Source organism: Pseudochaenichthys georgianus, chromosome 21, assembly GCF_902827115.2.
Source record: "Pseudochaenichthys georgianus chromosome 21, fPseGeo1.2, whole genome shotgun sequence".
Taxonomy (NCBI): domain Eukaryota; kingdom Metazoa; phylum Chordata; class Actinopteri; order Perciformes; family Channichthyidae; genus Pseudochaenichthys; species Pseudochaenichthys georgianus.
The window spans coordinates 29,901,517-29,923,619 of record NC_047523.1 but is presented as its reverse complement, the minus strand read 5'-3'; the positions used below and the strand labels follow the sequence as shown (position 1 = coordinate 29,923,619).

Here is a 22,103-nt window from a genome sequence, read left to right as displayed (position 1 = left end):
GAATGTCCCTTGACCGGAAGTCGTCTTCTTTTTACGAGTTTTACTGAGTCTGCGCAGAGCAGCAAACCCAACCGCCTGCTCCCTGTGTTTCCACTGTTGTTCAAAACCAACGCAGAGCAAACTGATGTCCTCAGTGTTCAATTTAAAATAGATTGAATATCTCCTGATAAACCAAAACGGAGAGGAAAAGGGGGAGGAAGAGGAGAGGAAGAGCTATTGGGGAGGAGAAGAGACACGGGAGGAAAAAAGGAGGAGGACGTGGAGTAAAAATCGGGACAGGATAATGCTGCAGATTTGACTGAAAGGTAAGAAAATGCGACTGATCAATGCTGATAGATGATGGATCCCAAAGTTGTCTATACGGAGTGGATTGAGGTTTAAGATGAGGGAGGTTTGAGCCGCAGCAACCGCAGCCCGCAGCTGCTGAATGTAGGTCATTGTGTCTGTGGGCCGAGCCGAACCAGGCCGAGACCAACCGAGCCCAACCGGGCCGTCCTGCAGCTGCAGCGAGGCCGCAGGCAGACTGGGGAGGAAGAGGAGGATGAAGCCTGCTGCAGGACTGGTGCTGCAGCGGGGGTCATTCATCATCCTAAATACTTCCAATATTCCCCTATTACTAATGTGGGAGTAGGGATGATGATGGGAACTTGTCCCAAATAATGGGATTTCAGTTTAGCTGAATAGTCGTAAACAACAATTACAATAAGTAAACATCACGAAATATTTAACTCCATGAAAACTTGGATTTCTATTGGATTTGAGTATTCGCTTTTACATCAGATGTTTCTGACCAGAAAAGTGACATTTAGAGTTAAACTTTCTGGAGGAAAAACATTTGTTATTAATAAATAATAACTTAAGTCTAAAATACGCTGCTTCTTCTGGGGGTGTGGCTCTTCAGATGTGATGGGCAACATAAAGTAACATCTCTTGTAAAACAATTCTCCTCATATTTAATTTTAAACATTGCTAAATAGTGATTGCTGCACTTTATAATGTGACATCTTTTAAGAGAGTTTATTATGTTTCCTAATGTAGGTCATTATTTTTACAAAGTAGGTTCCTACATAGCACAAACACGTATGTCATACAGAATTATAATAATTAACATAAAGTACTCTAAAACACATGCATTAGCCCACCACAGACTGCATTGCTTGTAACTTAATAGGAGGTTACTATTTTAAGCTTGTAAAAGCTTTTCAAAAGATCAGACACTTAACTCATTGAGAAGAGGACGTACACAAAAACACTTTGGCAACTTTTGTTTGACTCTGGTTTTCAGAGGCATGAAGTAAAACGGAACTTTAAAAATGATTGGAAAACGAAACGATACAAACGCGAAGGCCATGGACTCCAAATAAGGGGATTAGTTTTTGATTTGTGCTAAATCATCTAACATGCACTGTTTCAATCGCTTTGTCACACAAAAGTGTGTCAGGATAAGATTAGGATTTTTATATTGTTAATAATTAAATACATTAAGTATACACGTGCATATACAATGTATAATGTATCAAGCACATAGTAAGAAATAAAGTATAACAAAAAGAGGTTTAAATGTCTGTTGTTAAATTTGAAGCTCTTAGCTTAGCATAAAGACGTAAAACAGGGGAAAACAGCTCGCCTGTCTTCTAACTTTCAGAGCGTTGTATAAGAAACTATACTGTTTATAAACCAGATTATATTATTGAATGATACAAATGAAAACAATAGTAATTCAAACCAAGTACAGAGAGAAGTCAGAAACATACGTATCTGTAAAAATAGAAACATTTCTGCATTGCTTTCAAATTCAAACTAGAGTTGCAACTAACAATTATTTCATCACCACTTAATCTGATGATTATTTCACTAAAATCACATGAAATCAACAGAAATGCAAACTCACTGACAGCTCTGATGAAACAGACTGATCTGCTGGGAGAAGTGCCAGAGGACAGAAAATCCTTATGGAAAATCACTGAGCTGAGCTCTACATAATATTCCTATAATACTACTGCTGGGGTCTGTGGTTTATCTGTGCTGCTACAGTGTGTATTAGGGACCCATTTATAGGTTATGTATCTCTTATTATAAGGCTGCTATACTCCTTTTGACCTACACTGAACAAAAATATAAACGCAACACTTTTGATTTTGCTCCCATTCTTCATGAGATGAACTCAAAGATCTAAAACATTTTCTATTTACACAAAATAACCATTTCTCTCAAATATTGTTCACAAATCTGAAAAAATATGTGATAGTGAGCACTTCTCCTTTGCCGAGGTAATCCATCCCACCTCACAGGTGTGGCATATCAAGATGCTGATTAGACGGCATGATTATTGCACAGGTGTGCCTTAGGCTGGCCACAATAAAAGGCCACTCTGAAACGTGCATTTTTGCTTGATTGGGGGGGTCTGGGGGGTCTGAAAACCAGGCAGTATCTGGTGTTAGGGGTAGGGGTAGGGTAATGTTGTGAATCGAGTGGCCTGTGTTCGTCGTCCATAACAAACGCCTGCCCATACCATAACCCCACCACCACCATGGGCCACTCGATTCACAACATTACCCTAACCCAGAGAGAAATGGTTATTTTGTGTATATAGAAAATGTTTTAGATCTTTGAGTTCATCTCATGAAAAATGGGAGCAAAAACAAAAGTGTTGCGTTTATATTTTTGTTCAGTGTACAACGTATTTGCATCTTAGCAGTAACTAACACTGACATTTCTAACTGTGATATGATAACTTGAAAAATATTGATAGTAAATGTAAACCTTTCCTTTTAAGAAGCCTTTTGTATGTGTGTTTCAGATGTCCAAGGTAAATGCGGAAGCGACCACCATGCTCCCCCTCCTCAAGAAGAAGCTGGCGTTTCTGTCAGGTAAAACATACACACAACATTCAAATCTTTTCTCAATTGTTTTGCATTTCTATTCATTCCATTTAAAGCTGGTATTTCTGAACAGTTGCAGATTATGCTAAGGCGTCACTCATGTTGTTTGTATTATACTATTGGTGTAACTCCAATCGTGGCTCTGAAGGGTTGTTTTTCGATGTGTGATCTAAAGATTCCCCCTAGATCCAGAGTGCTGTGACGTCAGATACTCTAAATGTATTGAAAAAGCATAGATGTTATCGGTTCCAAAATTCAAATCTGTTTTTATTTACAGAAATACCCTGCTTCAATCAATAATTTGTGTCTTTAAAAACCTAATTTCATGGTGTTCTGTATCTCTTTAGGGGGGAAAGACCGGCGCAGTGGTCTGATCCTGACCATCCCTCTCAGCTCAGATCAGACCAGCATGGAGGAGCTCAGCGCCACACTGGACTACCTGCTCAGCATCCCCAGGTACACACACACACACACACACACACACACACGCACGCACGCACGCACACACACATGGCAGTGACACTCTGGTAGTAAGTCTCTGTTAACAAAATGTTTCATCTCAGTTTTAATGTCTCTGGAACTGTTTGGAGTCGACCTGTCACTGAGGAGCTGCTGGATCTTCTCTGTATCTTGGCCGCAGTGTTTAAATCCAGTATGTTCTCTGTAACTGTAAAAGGCTTAAAAGATGATTCCAGATTATCACAACTTGGTTTTTATCGTATTGGCCCTAATATGAGGGGACCCTGATTATAAGATAACCCCTCCCCTTCCAACAACTGTTTTTTGAGGATACAACACTTTCAGACTAGTCCTGTCGGGGACAAAAAGGCTGCATCCTTTTGAAGACTTTTCTCAAATAAATTAAAACCATAAAACACTTCCAATAAATCACAACATATTTTGTTTTTAATAGGGATGCACGATATTGGTTTTTTGAAACCGATACCGATAACTTAATGCTTCTCAAGACCGATACCCGATAATAATATAATATAATATATATATATTAAATGTACCTGTAGTCTTTGCACACCTGGTGGTAAAAAAAAGACTAGTAGTGAGCAAATGACATGAGCATTACTACTATGAACAAAACAAAGCCAAGAACAGTTTTGACTCTTCAAAGTGACCATATTTATTTCCCCAAATAAATATAATTGAGTCAATCAGTCAATGTCAATGTGTTTCCCTGAACAATGAGTGAACAATGAGTGGTCCTTATTAAGAAATGGAAACAACTATTACCTGGCATTACTCTGGCAAACTTCTTGCCTTTTTCAAAAGCCTCGTCGATAGGTAAAAGCCCCGGTGCCTTTGCAGCTGGCTTTGGATTCGCCGCTAGTTTAGCAGCGCAGGCGTCTTCGTACGCTTTTAACACACCATCGTAGCGATGGCGATGTTTCAGGTGACTGATCAGGTTGGAAGTATTATAGCTCGTTGCCTTTTTCCCTCCTCGTGGAACTTCTGCATTGAATTTGTTAATACAAATAGCAAGCGAACTATCTGACTCTGAAACTTTGAAATAGTCCCATACTACCGACGACATGTTTGTTTACTGTCCTGGCTTCACGGCCGCACACCATTTACGTCACAGCCAGGCATGAGTTAGGGAGCGCTGGATTTGTGAAAAACTCCCCTCTTCCTAAACCACTAATACCACAGTACCGGCAAAACGGGAGGAGCCGAGTGAAAAACAAGCGCAGTATTTTTTCTTTTTTTTACCCCAAAAATATATTGTATATTATCGGGGCTATTAATACTTTTATCGGGTTTATCGGGATGATGTCATAATTCCTAATATCGGACCGATAATTATGGTGCACCACTAGTTTTTAAGTGACACACATTCTCTGTCTCCTGTTGTCAGAACGATGCCTCTGGTTGTTTGTATTCCTAAGTCCTTTTCTTGAGCTCCACATCATGACGGGCTCTGGCAGTCGTACTTTTGGGCAGCTTGTCAGATGATTCACTTTATGTTAAATGTCTGCAGTAAAAATGTCAACACAAGCTTTTCAAACTCGTTAATGCTTGTCAGGAATGTTTTTCTTCCAGAACATGTTATCAAAGCTGTTTAAAACGCCTTTAGATTATACTGGGCTTCATAAAAACAAGACAAATATAAGTCTGTAAGAGATGTACACATTCAGAAGAAATACAACAAACTCTTACACTTTAAATCAGTTTCCATGGGCAACCCAAATACTGCATGAACAAGAAACTATATGTAAATGTGTGTGTGTGTTTTTCATAGTTTAATTAATATCCTTGTATTATAAAATGTTTTCTCTCAGTGTAAAGTGTAAAGCTCGAGGTTTCACCGTTATCGTGGACGGACGAAAGTCTCAGTGGAACATCGTGAAGACTGTGGTGCTCATGTTGCAGGTACAAACCCATAATATGGATCCAATAAATGACTTTATTACGTTATCGGGGTGTTTTAAAGCTGAGGATATGCTAATGCTATTGATGTTGTTTCAGAATGTGATCCCTGCCGAGGTGTCGCTGGTCTGCGTGGTGAAGCCAGATGAATTCTGGGATAAAAAGGTCACGCACTTCTGCTTCTGGAAAGAGAAAGACCGCCTGGGCTTTGAGGTGAGTTTCTGAGCTGCTTTACGCTATACTGTTTCAAGTTTCCTTTTCATTCACTGAGCGCCTGCTCTCGTGTTGAGAGGTAACTGATAGGAGTTAGAGGTCTTTGGGGTGTTGTTTTTCCAGACTGCGAAAGGCACATTCTCAGAGGTTTTCTCAGAGGTCTGTGGAACATCTTTCAAGAGATATCGGTACATTTGTTAATATATTATAGCTGTAATGAGTTCAGGTACAGTCAGAAAAGTATCTCTGATCAACATGAAATTGTTTTGGTTGCCTTTCCCTCTGTTGGGACTTAAACATATGTAACATGGGGCCTTCAATAATTATAACTTTTATTAACCATTGAGTGTGAGGTTTGTCTCTGTGTTTCCACAGTGTTTTACAAGCTGTGACATCCCAGATATACACTATCTAATAAAAAAGCTTCAGGAATGCTAGTATGATATTCAGGCCAGCGACGGGCTGGTTCGTCAGTTATATCCAGATGTGAAACCTCAACAACTACTTGAATTCTTTGCAGCTAAGTTTGCTACTTTGGGATATACATAAATGGAAATAGTGGAGCTGATATTTTTAAATGTCTTTCTTATCAAGCCTGAAGCCTGACCCAAAATAGGCATTTGTTCCAATGCTTCTTTCAACTTCTTTCAGCTTTTCCCGTGTCTTAACAAGTTGCTGAGAACTGTTTTGGCAACGTTTTGGTGTTTTATTGCAGTTCTGAACAGACTCACTGAAGGCGAGATGAACAGCCTGCTGTCATGGAGAGAAGCAGTTTAAAGAACCCAGTTCTTATTCTAGCTTTGATACAACCTAAGAGACAAACAGACCGTCTGTTTGGTCCAACACACCCAAACACACATCTACACACACACAAATACCGGAATTGTATTTGTTACTTGATATCAATCCGAGACAGAGTGAGCCAGTTATGATAACCTTGAACACCATTAACTGTCCTGAGTGCTGCTGGAAACCTGAGCCAGGGTCGATGGAGTGTGTGTGTGTCCGTGTGTGTGTCTGTGTGATTGTCGGCCAATCCGCCTCCTCTATTACAACAGATGGTTTTACCGACGGAGATCAAGAGTCGCTGTGACCCAGATTTCCACAGCCATGTTGGCTCAATAGTTGTTGCCACGGAAACTGGAGCAAGTTAGTGGGTGTGAAGCAACTTGAAAGTTGCTGCTCATTATAGATAATCCATCTCAGGCAACATTTAGATTACTTTATTCATTTCAAGTCAATGTAGAGTTCTCATTGTGTGCTGAGAGCAGAGACTGTTACGAAGACTGTCCCTGATGGTGCTTTCAAGGACATAATAATAATATACTTTTTATTTATATAGAGATTTTTTAAACACTCCTTTTTTAAAAGAGAAACATTTCATACAAATAATCGAAACCCAAGAGGCAATATTATGAAGTAAAAAAAAGGTAGCGGTACAAAAGTCATCAAAAGCGTTCATCAATCATGTGCTCAGATTGAGGTTGTTATTTAAATCAGTTTGAGTGGTCACCACACACACACACACACACACACACACACACACACACACACACACACACACACACACACACACACACACACACACACACACACACACACACACACACACACAAACGGAGATTCCAGTGTTGAAATGTGACTCATCCCAACTATGGTGTGTGTGTGTGTGTGTGTGTGTGTGTGTGTGTGTGTGTGTGTGTGTGTGTGTGTGTGTGTGTGTGTGTGTGTGTGTGTGTGTGTGTGTGTGTGTGTGTGTGTGTGTGTGTGTGTGTGTGTGTGTGTGTGTGTGTGTGTGTGTGTGTGTGTGTGTGTGTGTGTGTGTGTGTGTGTGGATGTCACAGAGGGGTGTGTGGCATACAGCTGCTCTAAAGTCTTACCTTACATTTAAATAAACACACACGCATACAAGTCCAATTCCTGTGACAGCTAGAAACCGGCTCACTGCCAGCTGTCTGACTTTCCAAGTTTATTTGCAAAGCAACCTTTTATACAAGTGCAGTTCAAAGTAAAGATAATATGAAGGGAAAAAACATACAGTATGTTTAAATGCCTTAATTTCAAGGGAAACTTAGATGTTTGTTTTTGTTGTAAAACCTCAGATCAACTCGCCGGCTGTTCATGACCATTGAACGCTCTATGTCCAGATTTAGAATCGCTCTTTGTCTTGTGATCCAATAACTTATTCTGCAACGTAGACTGAAGCAACTCTAGATAATAAATCTGTGATCAGCACTGGTATGGACAGCTGGTATAAAACATCTAAGAAAGAAGAACACTTAACCTTTGTTTTACGTGTCAAAACCTAGAAAGAACTAGAGGAAACTGAGTTTAAAGGAGTTTCTGTGTGCTTCTTTATTGCTGACTTCAGTGACTCCTAGGTCTTAAGAAAACAAGGGGCTATAATTATGTCTCCCTCCCTGAAATACTGAACCGGCCAATAGCAGCGCTCCAGATGTGACGTGCCTGAGGTGCATTACAGCTTCATGCATGGGATCCTCTCCTCCCTCATGACTCTTTCTGCCGCTAAAGGAACTGCTTTGTAGACACAGGACTCTTTATGCACAGCAGCACTCAACCTTCATATATCTGTAACCGTGTTAAAGAAAGGGACCTGAACTCTAGGGTTAGGAGGAATACAGAATTTTAAGTTTTGCAGTCATAGATTATGTATGGATTTTTACGATAGCAACATCAAATACACAAATCAATTGGAAAATAAACACTCCACTTGGATTTAAATATCTCATGACAATGCAACATAAAAGCCTGTGTCATTACCCTTTGAAATCTGTGCTGGAAAACTAAAAATGTTCAAATATTTGTATATCAAATGTCAAAACTAAGAAAACAACTGTGATTTGATGTGATGCCCATATCGCCCAGCCCTACTGGCACCCATATTACTGCCACTCCAATTACACCAATTATAGATCCTTCGTGGCGTCAGGGCGTCTCAGAGTTTGACATAATAATAAGAAGCGGTTTCCCCAAAAACATGATCTCAGACCTCAGTTTTTGGGTCACTTGGCTGGAGGACATGGAGGCAAAGAAGCATAAATTGCAGACTGAAAAGCAACCATTGTCCAACGTTAGCCATTATGACTACCCATCCAACATTAAATATGTGTTAGTATATTAAATCATGCAGGAAGAATGGTTCTGAAAGATTTCCCCCTACATGTCATCAATATTATTAATATATCTGGGCAGATATTAATCATTTGAAGAATGAATCATACGTAGAGGTCACTAAAAACCTTTGATATGTAAACCATTAGTTAAAGTGGATCTATCATGCTATATTTGAAACATATATTGTAGGGCCATACCTTTTATAAAACATGTCTGTGAAGTTTCTTTTTCAAAATGCCAAACAGATCAAGCATTTTAGCCTTTCCAGCCCTGTTTTTGCAAGGGCTGATTCTGCTTTTGTGGCCGACTACAGCGCCACTTACAGGCCTGGCATATGTACTACAGCGTCTCCAGTGCTTTCGAGTGGTCTCTCATTCCCCTGATAGGTGGAGAGTTGCCCATATAGGCGGAGCACACCTTTTCTGACGTCAGACACATTCAAATAATAATCATCTCCGTTGCAGCCCCGTTTTTAGAGATTTGGGTTAGGGGTGGGCGATACTGAAAAATATATTATCACGATATTTTTCAAGCAGTATCACGATAGACGATATATATCACACTATTTTTTCATGTCGGTTATTATGGTTATTTTTCAAGTTACTTAACAGTACAAGCACCTACAAGGTAACAGAAACTAAAACAAAAAGGAGTAACAGACCAAAATAGCATTTCAAGCTGGTTTTATTTCTGAAATGAATCCCTGAATGAACAATTCAACATTTTGATATGGCTTCAAGGCACAGTTTCTCAGTATAAAAATGAACTTTCTGAGGTAGCACTAGCAGTGAACATAAAAAAAGTATTGCACACAATTTAAACCAATCAATGTTGTGTAATTAACAAGGATAATCTGGTGTTTTTTAGTCGATGAGTAGTGCAGATATCACTGTAAAATCAATTGACAGTAAGGGGAGTACTTACTTCCGGGTGTACAATTCTCCGTTATCCAATGAGAATGGACGCTCACTGTGCCTTTAAGGGCAGCCGACACAAACGAATGCCGTGCTTCCATGAGCGTCAAATCCCGCCCAGATGGGAATACATTGCAATCAGTTGAAAGCTATTTGCGTCCCTTTATGAAGCTGAAGGAGCCTAGGAGTGTCACAACTGCACGCCACGGACACTGCCCAAATGTCGCTACTGGACGATTATGGAGTGAGAGTGTGTTGGCTAACCCTAACCCTAGCCAGACAGGGGGTCGTGTCCGTCTCTGTGGCTTCAGGCTTGATCGCCGTTCAAATGACAGTTTTAATGATCTCAATGGGAATGGTTAGCGTTTCATATGCACGCAAATAAAATAAAATATAAGCCAACAGAATCAACCAAGACAATACATGAAGTGCAATACTGTCTGAATCCTGACTAGACAGCTTTAGAGCATGTCTTTCACATCAGTTTATTTTTTTTATATATTTTTTAATTTTTTAATTTATTTATTTTTATCACGATAGATACGATATCTCTGAAAAAGCATATCGTGGAGACCTAATATCGTCACAACAATATATATCGTCATATCGCCCACCCCTAATTTGGGTATGGAGGAAAAGAGAGAGGGTTGTGTTTTCTGACACTTGGTGAGTTCCCTGACGCACCGGGGACACATATTCATGTTTAAAAGACGTACAAAAGTGCATTTTGCATGATAGGTCCCCTTTAAGATAGGACACAGGGATCTTCTGAGAAGTAAAACATTTCCATAAAAGGTTCTATATCTAGAATTGGATTTGTTTTTCATTGTCCTTCAAACCTATTATTTCATTTCACAGTGTAGATTAAACACATATTCGCAAATCACTAAATTATATAGATGTTTAATAAATTACAGTCATACTTTCTGTGAATATCTGATTTGTTAAACTCTTTCATCCGGTGTTTGTATTGTTTTGTCGCTTTTACACTTAATGATCAACATTTTAATTGTACTCTTTCCTGTCAGGTGATCCTGGTTTCGGCCAATAAGCTGACTCGTTACATTGAACCGTGCCAGCTAACGGACGACTTTGGAGGAAGTTTGGACTATGACCACAACGACTGGCTGAACAAGAGACTGGTGAGTATTTCATTTGAGATAAACGTGTGTATTTGATATTTTAATTGCCCAATTAGGTACGCTGGTTGCTATGGTCTGGGCATGCTTGTTTATTTTCATTTTATTTGTTGTCAGGTTTTTGAGAAGTTCACTAGGGAGTCGACGTCATTGCTGGACGAGTTGTCAATCATCAACGACAGTGACAAGAGCAGTACGGTGGACAAGGAGAAGTATGCACCCTAACCCTAACCCACACACATACCATGTATACATCACTTCAGGGGACATTACATTGACTTACATGCATTTCCTGGAGACTTATCCTAACCTTAACCATAACCAACACATGCCTAACCCTGTCCCTTACCCTAACCCTAAACCTAACCAAGTCTTCACCCTAAAATTAATGATTCCCCTCGTGGGGACCTCCATTTTGTCCCCATAAGGGAGGCGAGTCCCCACACGTGACTGTGTAAACAGATTTAGGTCCCCACAAGTATGGTAATGCTAGGCCACACACACACCCATAGTTTAAACTGACAAACAGTAGACAGAGTTAATCAATAGCTATGTCTCTCTCCTCTGCAGATCAGCTGACCTCGCCCTCTTGCCATCCTTCGACCCTGAGACTGTCCTTCAGACTGGTAAATATCATCTCCTCTCATTTAAGTCCCTTTCACTCACGATAATTTTACTATTTTGTCTGAAACAGATTGACCAAACCGTCCCACCACTGCAGCGTATCAGGGACACACAAATAGGGGATTTTATGGAATATATCCGCTTGACTAACTGATTTCGGCTTCAGATAAACATTGCAATACACCAAAGGGGGACACTGGATTATGGCTCTCGTAGCTTGCGTTCAAGAGCATGAGCAGGGAATCTTTTAATGACCAGTATGAACAGGAGAAATACTCACTGCCAGAAGAACCTGTTTATTGTCAAAGGAGCCCTTGGCAATTGTTTTAAGACTGGGTGAACCTATCCCCTTAAGTTAACTACACAAGTATGATCTCATTTGCCCAAAAAAGACAGATTAATAAACTTAGAAATTGCTGATATAAAGCTTTTTGCATAGATTCTTCTAGTTTTATGTACTTTTTCTGTGTTCACAACTTCTGTCCCTTGTGGTCATGGACTGTGAGTAGAGACTGCAATAATTGGGGATTCAAGCTTATTATCGGGGTCTCTTGGAGGGGAGAGGGAGGTCTGAGGTCAAGACCTGGAGCTAAATAGACACTAAGGATGGAAGGATGATGGATGGCTGTGTTCTCCTCACTGAGCAGCCTGTGTCTGAGTGTTGGGCCGAGGTGAAAGGAGTCTTTGTTTGTGGTGCCACCCTCCTCCCTCTGCAGCATGTACACAAACACTGACACATTATTGTTTCAAATGCTTTCATAACAGGCTTTTAAATCTCATACCACCCCCCACACACTCTCTGTCTGTCTGCAGGTCACGAACTGCTGTCGGAGCTGCAGCAGCGTCGCTTTAACGGCACGGAAGGAGGAGGACAAGGAGGTGAGGAAGCAGCTGTCAATCATCCAGGTGTCACTGGGCTGGTGCACAGACAGACCGTCCGTCTGTCTGTGCACCAGCCCAGTGATGGATAGATCTGTATTGTTTTTAGCCATTTTCTTTCTCTGACATCTGTCTGGTTGGAGCAATTCAGTTTTCCCAGAGTACTTCAAAGAGTACTACACTTTGACACAGTGTAATAGGCTACTTCAAAGACTGCTGGAGTATTTAATTCAAGGCTAAGTTGTCACTTGCACATTAGCTACAGTGTAGATATGGCAATGAAACACTTAGTTCACTTCACAGGCTCCTCCAATAGTGCAACATATATATATATATATATATATATATAGGACATAGAACAAATAAAACAGATACACTAGTGCAAGTAGGTTCTGTTTAAGGATGGTGTGACAGTCACCTCTGTTTCTGTGTCTGTGACCTTGACCTTGTCCCCCAGCATCAGGTTGGACCTCACTAATGCCTTGTGTCTGAACTGGAGATAATCTCTGCAGACAATAGGGCAGGGAACAGTACTCAATACCTTTTTAGGTATGGACAAAAATAACCCAAGAGAAAATTTAATCCAGCCTCTCCAGTCAAGCATTACCTGCATACGATCCTTTTAGTACACACATAATTACTATTTGTATGGTTGAGCTCAGTTTAAGGCTGCGGCCCCACGAGGACGAAAACGGTCGTTTGCGTTACTGTTTAGTGTCATATAGACCGTTCGGCCACACGAGGACGACCGAATACGGCACTAAACGACTGAGGAAACGATAACGGGTCCCAAGGTGGATAGAAAGGCATACGCAACTCTCTGGGGGGTCAAACGGCTCCGTGTGTACGCCCTATCCGAACATTTTCAGATCACTGATAGTGATTGCGCAATAGCCCCGCCTCTCCTCACCTCTTCTGCTCACCTCCGCTTACCCCGCGCCATTGCTGAAGTGTTTCGCCACCAACAACAACAACAATGGCAGATCGCAGAGTTGCTATCGTGTTCCGGACGCTATTGACCATGCTACAGTTGTTTGTGCAACATCTACAGCAATAATGGTGAGGCAATAGCCCCGCCTCTCCCCACCTCTGCTGCTCACCCCCACGTCAAAGTAAACTGCACCCTGAATTCAGATTATTTATCTTTCTCTCGATATGGACCTAAACGCGAGTGAAGTCTAATCTGACAGGACGGAGACACACAGCTCTGCTCACCTGCAGCTCCTCCCGCTGCAGCAAAACACACACTTCAAGTCAGATCATCACCCTTAGCTATTTTAATTACCTCTCAAACTCCCTAAACTAGTTATAAATATGTTTATTCTTACTGTCGGCCGGGTCACTCATTACTGGATCAGCTGCTGCATGAGACAGACACTGACGCTGTCCGAAGAGAGGGAGGAAAAAGAGAGGCTCCGTGTATTTTATTATTATATTATATAGAGTCGTTATTCATTTGTTTTAAAGCTCAATAAATAACAAAGAAGACCTTTGACCGGCACTTTTATAATTTTGTCCGGAAGATTTTAACTTTAATACACGTTGACTGGCGAAAAACTCTGCCCGGTTCCCTCGGCCCCCACCGCGGAGAATAAACAGAAGGGCAACCATGACAACCATGCTTCTTCGCTGCTTTTGTGGAGGAAGTTACAGCGCCACGTAGAGGCTCCTGCATATGTACTGCAGCTTCTCCAGCGGTTGGAGCTAAACGGAGCGGTCTCGTGTGGGCAGACACTATCCGGATAATTATTGCGTGTGGACGGAAGCTTGTTTGCGTTAATCCTATGCGTTTAGCCGTTTTCGTCCTCGTGTGGCCGCAGCCTAAGGGGACTGGTATCGATACCAGTTTGAGCATTTAGTTTTACGATACCAAGCTCCAGCATCCAGTTCAAATCTGGTAGAAAGCCTGCATCTAGAAGAGTGGAGACTGATAGAGCAGCAGATGAATGCCCATGATTTAAGAACGGCATTAACAATCCCGTAAGGCTGCAATGTTCAGTGTCCAGATACATGTAGAGGTTACGTCTTTTTTATGAGACGGACATCTAGATCACTTGGTTAACAAATTGTTGTATTTAAAATATTGCAATTGATTGCCCTGAATAGCATGTACCTTTTTGTGCATTTTGACTAAAGATAAGAAGATGTCCAGGGCTATAACCCCCACAGGACTCCTGCCTGACCTCTCTCTGACCTTTGACCCCCAGGTCCAGCATGGTGTCCCATGGACGAGGAGCTGCTGGCTCAGCCTCAGGTGATGAAGCTGCTGGACTCGCTCAGGGAGCAGTACACCAGATACCAGGAGCTCTGCAGGCAGCGAAACAAGCGCACCCAGCTGGACGAGATCCACGCCAAAGTCATGCAGGTAACACACACGTGCGCACGCACGCACGCACACACACACACACACACACACACACACACACACACACACACACACACACACACACACACACACACACACACACACAGGAACAGGTATATGGACAGCTGTGAGCCTGGGTACCCACCTGTTCATGATTGTCAACATGCAGTTCAACCTCATTTGTTGGCCAGAATCTCAATTTGAAGGTTTTTCAACCTTTGGGGATGTGTCATGATTTTGTTTTGTTTTATGCAAAATTCAGCAAGACTTAAACATGACTGAGACATAAATGGTAGGTGGATTATTTTTTTAACCTCTTAGGCAGAGCTATAGACTAGCTTTTTCCCTTGTGTCCCATCTGTGTTTCGCACATGTAGACAAATCAATGTGCAAGTTGCCCAAGATATAAATCCCTATCTAATGAACTGTAATTGGTGGATACTTTCTGTGTGCATGATTCAGAAACAAGAGTAGTACAATTATGCTGTGGCAGCTTTTCCCAAATGAAAGGTTATTTGCTCGTGTTCTTGTTTTCCCAATTCTCTACAACAAACTGTAGAACCAACCAAAATCTATTTTATTGAAGTGAGCTGCTGGCTGTAGCTTCATATCTATTGGACAGCTATTTGGAATATGTCAGTCTCCTTATCTAACTCTCCTCCAAGTCTGTTTCTCTAATCTCAAACTCTTGCTTTTATAATGTTCACTGCTCCTAATACAGCTCTTGAAACTACAGTTCATGTTCCCGATCATTGTAGAAATGTAGAAATGCGACCTTTACATCTGTAGACTTAGATGCAGCTTTGACCCCCTCAGTATTGAAGTCCTTTGCTCTGATTCTTTTATCATCCAGTCTTTGACCTTTGACCCTCAAACACAGTGTCAGTGATCAGCACTTAAGCAGAAATAGACTATATTGTAGTTACTGGGGCTCCCGCAGCCGCAGGGGCTGATGGGTAACACCAACGTCTTGGAAATAAGCCTGGGGTTGCCATGGGAACCACAGCACGTTGGTCTACAGCCTGAAGGGCTTGTTGAGGTTGGGGTGGGGGGATTGTTGGCGGTGGCCTAGTTCTGGATCATACTTTCTTTAAGGCATCACTGACCTGATAAATACAATTACATCATGACACTGACGCACACATCTGGAAAGTTCCAGATGTTCATGTACTGTATAATACAATTGTGAACATTTGAACTCATAAGGAAATCACTGAATAAGATTCCATTTTGCAATGAACAAACACACCATTTAAAGAAAAAACAATATAAAGTCCACAGGACGTGAGGTAACTAGCAAACGAGGCACATTCACAGATTGTTCACAATAAGCTTTAATTAACTTTCTAAACATTGTGGAAAATACAAACATTTTGAAGTATAGAATAAAAAAAATAAAATTGCAGTTCTTTCTCAGTGGAAATGCAAGTTCAAAGGTCTAGTGTAAGATTTTAAATCCAATATACTTTTTGTCATCTTCGGTGAATATATCTGCAAGGTGGGATAGTTGTTCATTGTGTGTTTGGCACTGTTCCAGCCAATCGGTAACATTCATGCTCGTGCAAAAGAACAGGGAGACCATATACAGTATGTGTAAAGAGAGTCTTTGTGTTTTGAAAGCATTGACTAGGAAGAGAGAGACTGACGAAGGACACATTCACACACATCTTGGGAAATGTAGGCACCAGTGTTTTGCGTTGAGGACGTCTGTGTGATCTGAAATCATTCCTAGCCCTCACATGCTTCAGCTGGATATCAATGTTCCATTTCACTTTTTTCTTTTCAGTTAAACATGATGTAATATGTTGATATATTTGTGGAAAACATAAACGGGTGAGTCTCGGGTAGAGTGGTTTTGACAGAAACTATTTATAACAGCAAATATTAATGGGCAGTGACCATGAAAGGAAATAATACATGTTGTGATGGGATGTCATGTTGGATATCATCTGCAGCCATCAGAGACATGCAGAGCGTCAGAGCCCCCTGCTGGTCGCGCTGCTGAACTGCAGTCCACAGACGTAGAGAGTTCCTCTCAGTAGAGATGTTGACACGTCATAGTGGTAATCAAATTGGTTGCTTTAGTTTTAGAATCTTGTTTAGTGCGCGTTTGCTCCATAGACTGTATAGGTTCGCTCACATGTCATGTCTTACTGGTCAAAGCGTGTGGAAATAACTGAATTTATAGCTTTTTGATTGTTTGAAGGTTTCTCAATCAAAGTGTATTTTGTGAGTCATAGTTAACTGTTCATGTTACATTGTAATGTTCACATGCTTGTACCTTTCACTCCGTTATCAGAAAACCCCCAGATATTCTAACACATTTGTTTTGAACACAATGAGATAAATGTCGATCCAAACAAGTGCTCTGTGAAAAAGAGAGACCAGCAGCTCCCGCTTCTTCCCTTTTTAAGAGATCACTAAGTCTGTTTTCGGTTTTCTTCATCTCAGGTGGTCACCTGGCTGCAGGGTCCAGGTTCAGAGCTGTTGAAGACTCAGCAGGCGATCGGAGACTCAATGCGGGCGGCTCAGACACTGCAGCAGAAACACGAGGAGATCGAGAGCCAGCACAGTGTAAGGCAACATATCAAAAATATACATATACAAATGAATGAATGAGATTTGGGGTCAACACAGTTCTGAGTGGAGTTTGATGCTGTCTGTAGTATGGACTTTAGTTTAATTGGACTGCTATATTCTTGGCTAGGTGACTGGTGGTAAATGTAGGCATTGTGCTGATTGTTTGTGTTTTTGTACAGGAATGGTTTGCAGTGTACGTGGAGTTGAACCAGCAGATCGCTGCCTTGCTCAGTGCCGGGGAAGAGGAGGAGGTGGTGGAGCTGAAGGCGCTGCAGCAGCAACTGAGCGACGTGTGCTACCAGCAGGCCGCTCAGCTGGAGTGCAGACAGAACATCCTGCAGGCAGCACAGGGCTTTCACACCACCACACAGGAGGTAACGTGCGCGCACACACACACACACACACACACACACACACACACACACACACACACACACACACACACACACACACACACACACATACACACACACACACATACTTTGTATCAGCTGCTGTTCGTACTGGATGTTTCGTACTGGAAACAAATGTAGGAAAAACAAATACTATTCCAATAAAAGAGGAAACTAAAGCCAGAACATTTCCGGATGAATCTGAATGTGGGCAAGTGGCTACAGATGTTTTCTGAGTAATCAAAGCTCTGTGTCTGTCCCTGCAGTTGTCCCAGCTGTTGGACGGTCTGCTGGGCATGCTCTGTGCTGATGTGGCTCCAGCTGACGGGGCTTCAATTCAACAAAATCTCAAACTGTTGGAGGAGAAGCTGCAAACTGTCGGTTCGTGCTCTGACTGATGAGGCTTTTCGTCCAAAATACTAATGTTTTGTTGTTTTAAAGAATATTTACATCTCCCTTTATCGATACAGAGGCAGGTCTAACTTCTCTGCGTCAGAAGGGGGCGCAGTTGATGGAGCAGATGTGCACGCAGGCTCCGTGGCCCCTGGAGGAGACGGAGAGTCCAGCTGGAGAACAGCAGGACAACGTGCAGCACATCCAGGGTGTGATGGAGGAGATGCAGCTCCGCAAGCAGAGGTACCTTCCTTCTTAGCCACGAGGGACTTCATTTATTATTTAAAGATGGAATACACTGTGTATAGTCCTTCTTTACTTTGTTTTCAGATCAATAATCAATTAAACAAATTAAACACTTTACAAACGACTTGGTTTCAAAACCAAACCTGTTCCCTGCAGAGTTTAAATCAACATTTATTTCTGTAACATTAACTTTAAGGTCATAAAGATGCATCTCTAAAACATTGTCACTGTGTTATAACCAGTTATCAGTCCCACGTGGTAAGTTTGTGTAACTGTGTGCAGGTGTGAGGACATGGTGGATGTGAGGAGGCTGAAGATGCTACAGATGGTCCAACTGTTCAAATGCGAAGAAGATGCTTTACAGGTAGGACACACAACAACAACTACACACTTAATACTTTGTGTATGAAATAGATGATCATGTTTCGTGTGTGTGTTCAGTCAGTAGAGTGGCTCGGCGAGCTGTTGGACGCCCTGCTGAAGACTCACGTCAGACTGGGGGACGAGTCTCAGGAGACGACGACCATGTTGGACAAACACAGGAAGTTTGTCGACGTCGCTCAGGTGAGATGCTCTTAGTCATGCTGCTCGGGAGGTTTAATGATTTGTGTTGAGTCTCAAATGTAACAATATGAAACTCAAGCAATTGTAGGTACTATTTTTGCTCCACTCTACTTAACTCACCTTGGTTTCTTTTTCAACGTCCATTTATTCAAAGTCCTATATTTAGTAGGGCAGAATGTCATGTTTTTTTTTTTTATAGGATCTGGTTATTGCAAACAATATATTTGAAGATATATATATTAAACCATGTAAATGTAAGTCATTTTGATAATATATCACTGTTTAAGCTTAGATTTGGTCATGTTACCTCAAGTGTGTGTCATAAATGATCTGTTCAAAGACTGTACGGAGTTTGAAATGCCTATGAGGATTTTTGTTTTTACATTTTCTGGCTATCATTATAGGTGTAATATTTGTGATTTAAAAAGAAAATGTGTATTTGGAGATAATCTTTAGAAGACAAAAGGATGAAATAATACTGAAATGATAAAAAACTAATAATAACTGTCTTCCTGTCTCCTCCTTCAGAGCACCTATGATTACGGCCGTCAGCTGCTGCAGGCGACGGTGGTCCTCTGTCAGTCTCTGAGATGTACGACACGCTCGTCCGGAGACACCCTGCCGAGACTCAACCGAATCTGGAAACAGTTCAGCGTCTGCGCTGAGGAGAGACAGCAGAGGCTGGAGCTGGCTCTGAACTTCCACACCGCCGCAGAGAGGGTGAGACAGGCCACTGTTTTATTATCTGTCAACTGTTGTAGCAGCATAACAATAACATGTGCTGTCAGGGCACTTGTTGGTGTGCTTGCGCAGCAGATTTACACCGTTGTAGCCACACAAACATAGAAAGCATCAATTCAGTGTGTGGCTTGTTACTGTGTTTCAGGTGTTACAGCAGGAATGTGTCGACTCAGAGTCTCTGGATGAAGTCGACTCCTCTGGGAAAACTCTGCTGGACAGACTGACCATGCCTGTTATCTTCCCCGATGGGTACATCTTCACACAAACTGCTTTTCATCCCCCTAATAATTACCACTACAACTAAACCTGCAATGAGTGTTTTATTTGGCCAAACAGTTGCTTCTTTACACATCCATCAGATATACAGGGTAACATTGACATGTATTAGGATTCTACCTGTTGAATATAAGCATTTATTCAATCTCTATCAAGTATAGAGGGAAAGATTTAGCTCTTCACCTAATTAAATGCTCTACTATGTTCCCCAGATAATCTCTAAATGTCTGTAAAGCACTTTGAATTGCCTTGTGTTTAAAGGGGCTATATAAATAAACTTGCCTTGCCTTACAATACAGCCTCTAAGAGTGGGAAAGTGAACAAAATGTATGCGCTGTAAAAGCAAAACAATGAGTTGAAAGTCAGTTTAAATCAGAGCGCACTGGTTTCCGCCTTCCTCCACTTAAGCCCTCTTTCTATAATTGAAAATGCAAAAGCAACAAAAAGAAATCAGTTTTGTCTCTACAAGGGACTCCTTTCCCATACACGTGGTATGAGCCACTGTTTATATAAAAATATTGATAGTAAGGGAGATTAGCCGCAATGCTGCACACACTTCACATGTTAAACTCAACGACTCATTGTGTTGTTGTTTCAGGACGGAGCAGTACTTTGGGAGTCCCAGCGACACGGCGGCGGCAGCAGAGTGCGTCAGGGAGCGCCTCCTGCTGGTGGAGGAGCGGCGGCTGCAGCTGCAGGAGCTGGGGCTTCACAATGAAGATGAGGAAGAAGAGCATGTGTTAAACGGGCAGGAGGCACGGCTGGACGTGATCGGAGAGGAACTGAGCGAGAAAGAGGATCAAGATGAGGAAGAGGAGGAGGCGGCGGCAGGGCAGCAGGATGAAGACTTGGAGAGGGCGACGCAGGACTGCTAATCGAACGCTGATGATGTTCAACTGAGCAGCCTTGATGAAGCTCGTTAACGAAGGGCTGCTGAATTATTTTCCGTCTAAACTTCCGATTGGTTGCTTCCGTCTCCCTGCAGCAGTAGGTGTTTCTGTCTGCTGGTATGTAAAGGCTCCATCAGCCTCGCTTCTGAAAAGGATAAACATGTTGAGATGATTTCCTTCCGCTCAGCAGAACCGCTCTGCCCTGAAACAACAGCGCCCTTTCAACATCAGTTCTACCATCAAGCAATCCAGCAGATTTCACAAATGTAAAAATACTGGAATCGTTAATACTCACGTCTCCGGATGATGACGACGATCGACTGTAAAATCAGTTTGGATAAGAATACTTCTAATGTACAGCTAAAAACGCCTCCACTTTCCCAGCATGCCTTTCAGTGGGTGGAGCTTCCACGGTGCTAACATTGTTACCAAGGTGTCTGTCTGTGCCTCCTCCGACGTCTCGCCTTTCTTACCTCCTCGCCTCCCTTCATTTCCGTCCTCCAACAGAACATGAAGCTGCAGTTTATCAGGTGTGCCGCCACCTGATCCTTTTCCTTCATCGACGGTCCTTTCCCATTTTGTGATTGTCAGTTCGGGCTTTTCAGCACTGGAATGAACATGACACTCTCCTGATTGTATAAATAAGCCGAAAGAGAAATCTGCTTTATCGACAAAAACTCTAATCTACAAGACTGTTTGTATAGAAACTTGAGAACAAAACAGCAAGTCCCAAAGAGCCTCGCGAAATTACAAGAAACAACATCCAAATATCTGTGAAGTCTTCTTGTAAGCTGTCAGGAGAAATTGATCAAGTCCACCCAAAATTTGAAGTCTTCCTCCAAAGTCAAACTGAAATTTAAATTATTTTCATATCTTTCCCAGAGTGGGAGGTATGCTTCCCTTTTTCTCAAGCATTTTTGGGGAAATTAACAATGAGCCTGTCACACCTTAAACAAGATAATGTGGTTTTACCGCTGCCTTTTTCAACCAGGGATTAGGACACCCTCAGGAAGCTGCCTCGGAAAACTGATTGGAGCACTGCTTACAACTTTTTTTGGGCTCAGTATTTTGGCAATGAAAGATCAGAAACACAAAACCAGGAGAGAAACTGATTTCAAAGCAAAACTCTAATTTCCTGTTTGAATGATTTGATGTTTCTTGTTGAAATTGTCTTGGACATAACATTTCCAAGGACCCAGAGGCTCCTACCACTTGGCTGCTCTATAGAAACCCTCTGCCTTCATGATGAACATCAAACCTGTGCCGCTTCGCTCTGATCCACTCTGACATCAGGATAGAAGACTTTTTCTATTTATTTGACTTTTTCCAAGCAAACCTTCTTGTAGGTATTTCGACCAATAACTGCTGCTGTAAGTGTAACCGTTAAATACTGTGTCCTGCTTTCTGTCCTCCCCGTCCAATAATATATACATATGACATCATCCTCTAAATAAAGAAGTGTTTTGAAGTTGCAGTCTGAATGTGTTTTTG

General features: G+C 41.8%; 1 protein-coding gene across 1 annotated transcript; it reads left to right on the top strand.

The window, feature by feature from the left end:
- The first annotated feature begins 58 nt into the window (after positions 1 to 58).
- sestd1 (SEC14 and spectrin domains 1) lies at positions 59 to 22,080 on the top strand. Its single transcript, XM_034110187.1, has 19 exons — positions 59 to 305; positions 2,801 to 2,870; positions 3,230 to 3,338; positions 5,174 to 5,264; positions 5,361 to 5,474; positions 10,552 to 10,665; positions 10,780 to 10,874; positions 11,233 to 11,288; positions 12,100 to 12,165; positions 14,373 to 14,530; positions 16,982 to 17,104; positions 17,290 to 17,484; positions 17,769 to 17,883; positions 17,973 to 18,138; positions 18,424 to 18,505; positions 18,583 to 18,705; positions 19,234 to 19,425; positions 19,592 to 19,695; positions 20,321 to 22,080. The coding sequence occupies exons 2-19, from the start codon at positions 2,801 to 2,803 to the stop codon at positions 20,595 to 20,597; spliced, it is 2,250 nt and encodes a 749-aa protein (XP_033966078.1). The 5' UTR covers positions 59 to 305; the 3' UTR covers positions 20,598 to 22,080.
- Positions 22,081 to 22,103: the final 23 nt, after the last annotated feature.

What these genes read in the sequence shown, in the direction of transcription:
- sestd1 (XM_034110187.1), top strand. Translation starts at nt 2,801, where the DNA reads ATGTCCAAGGTAAATGCGGAAGCGACCACCATGCTCCCCCTCCTCAAG. An exon ending in GGAGAAGCTGCAAACTGTCG is followed by an intron (nt 17,884 to 17,972) that starts GTTCGTGCTCTG and finishes TTATCGATACAG; the next exon opens with AGGCAGGTCTAACTTCTCTG. An exon ending in TCCACACCGCCGCAGAGAGG is followed by an intron (nt 19,426 to 19,591) that starts GTGAGACAGGCC and finishes ACTGTGTTTCAG; the next exon opens with GTGTTACAGCAGGAATGTGT.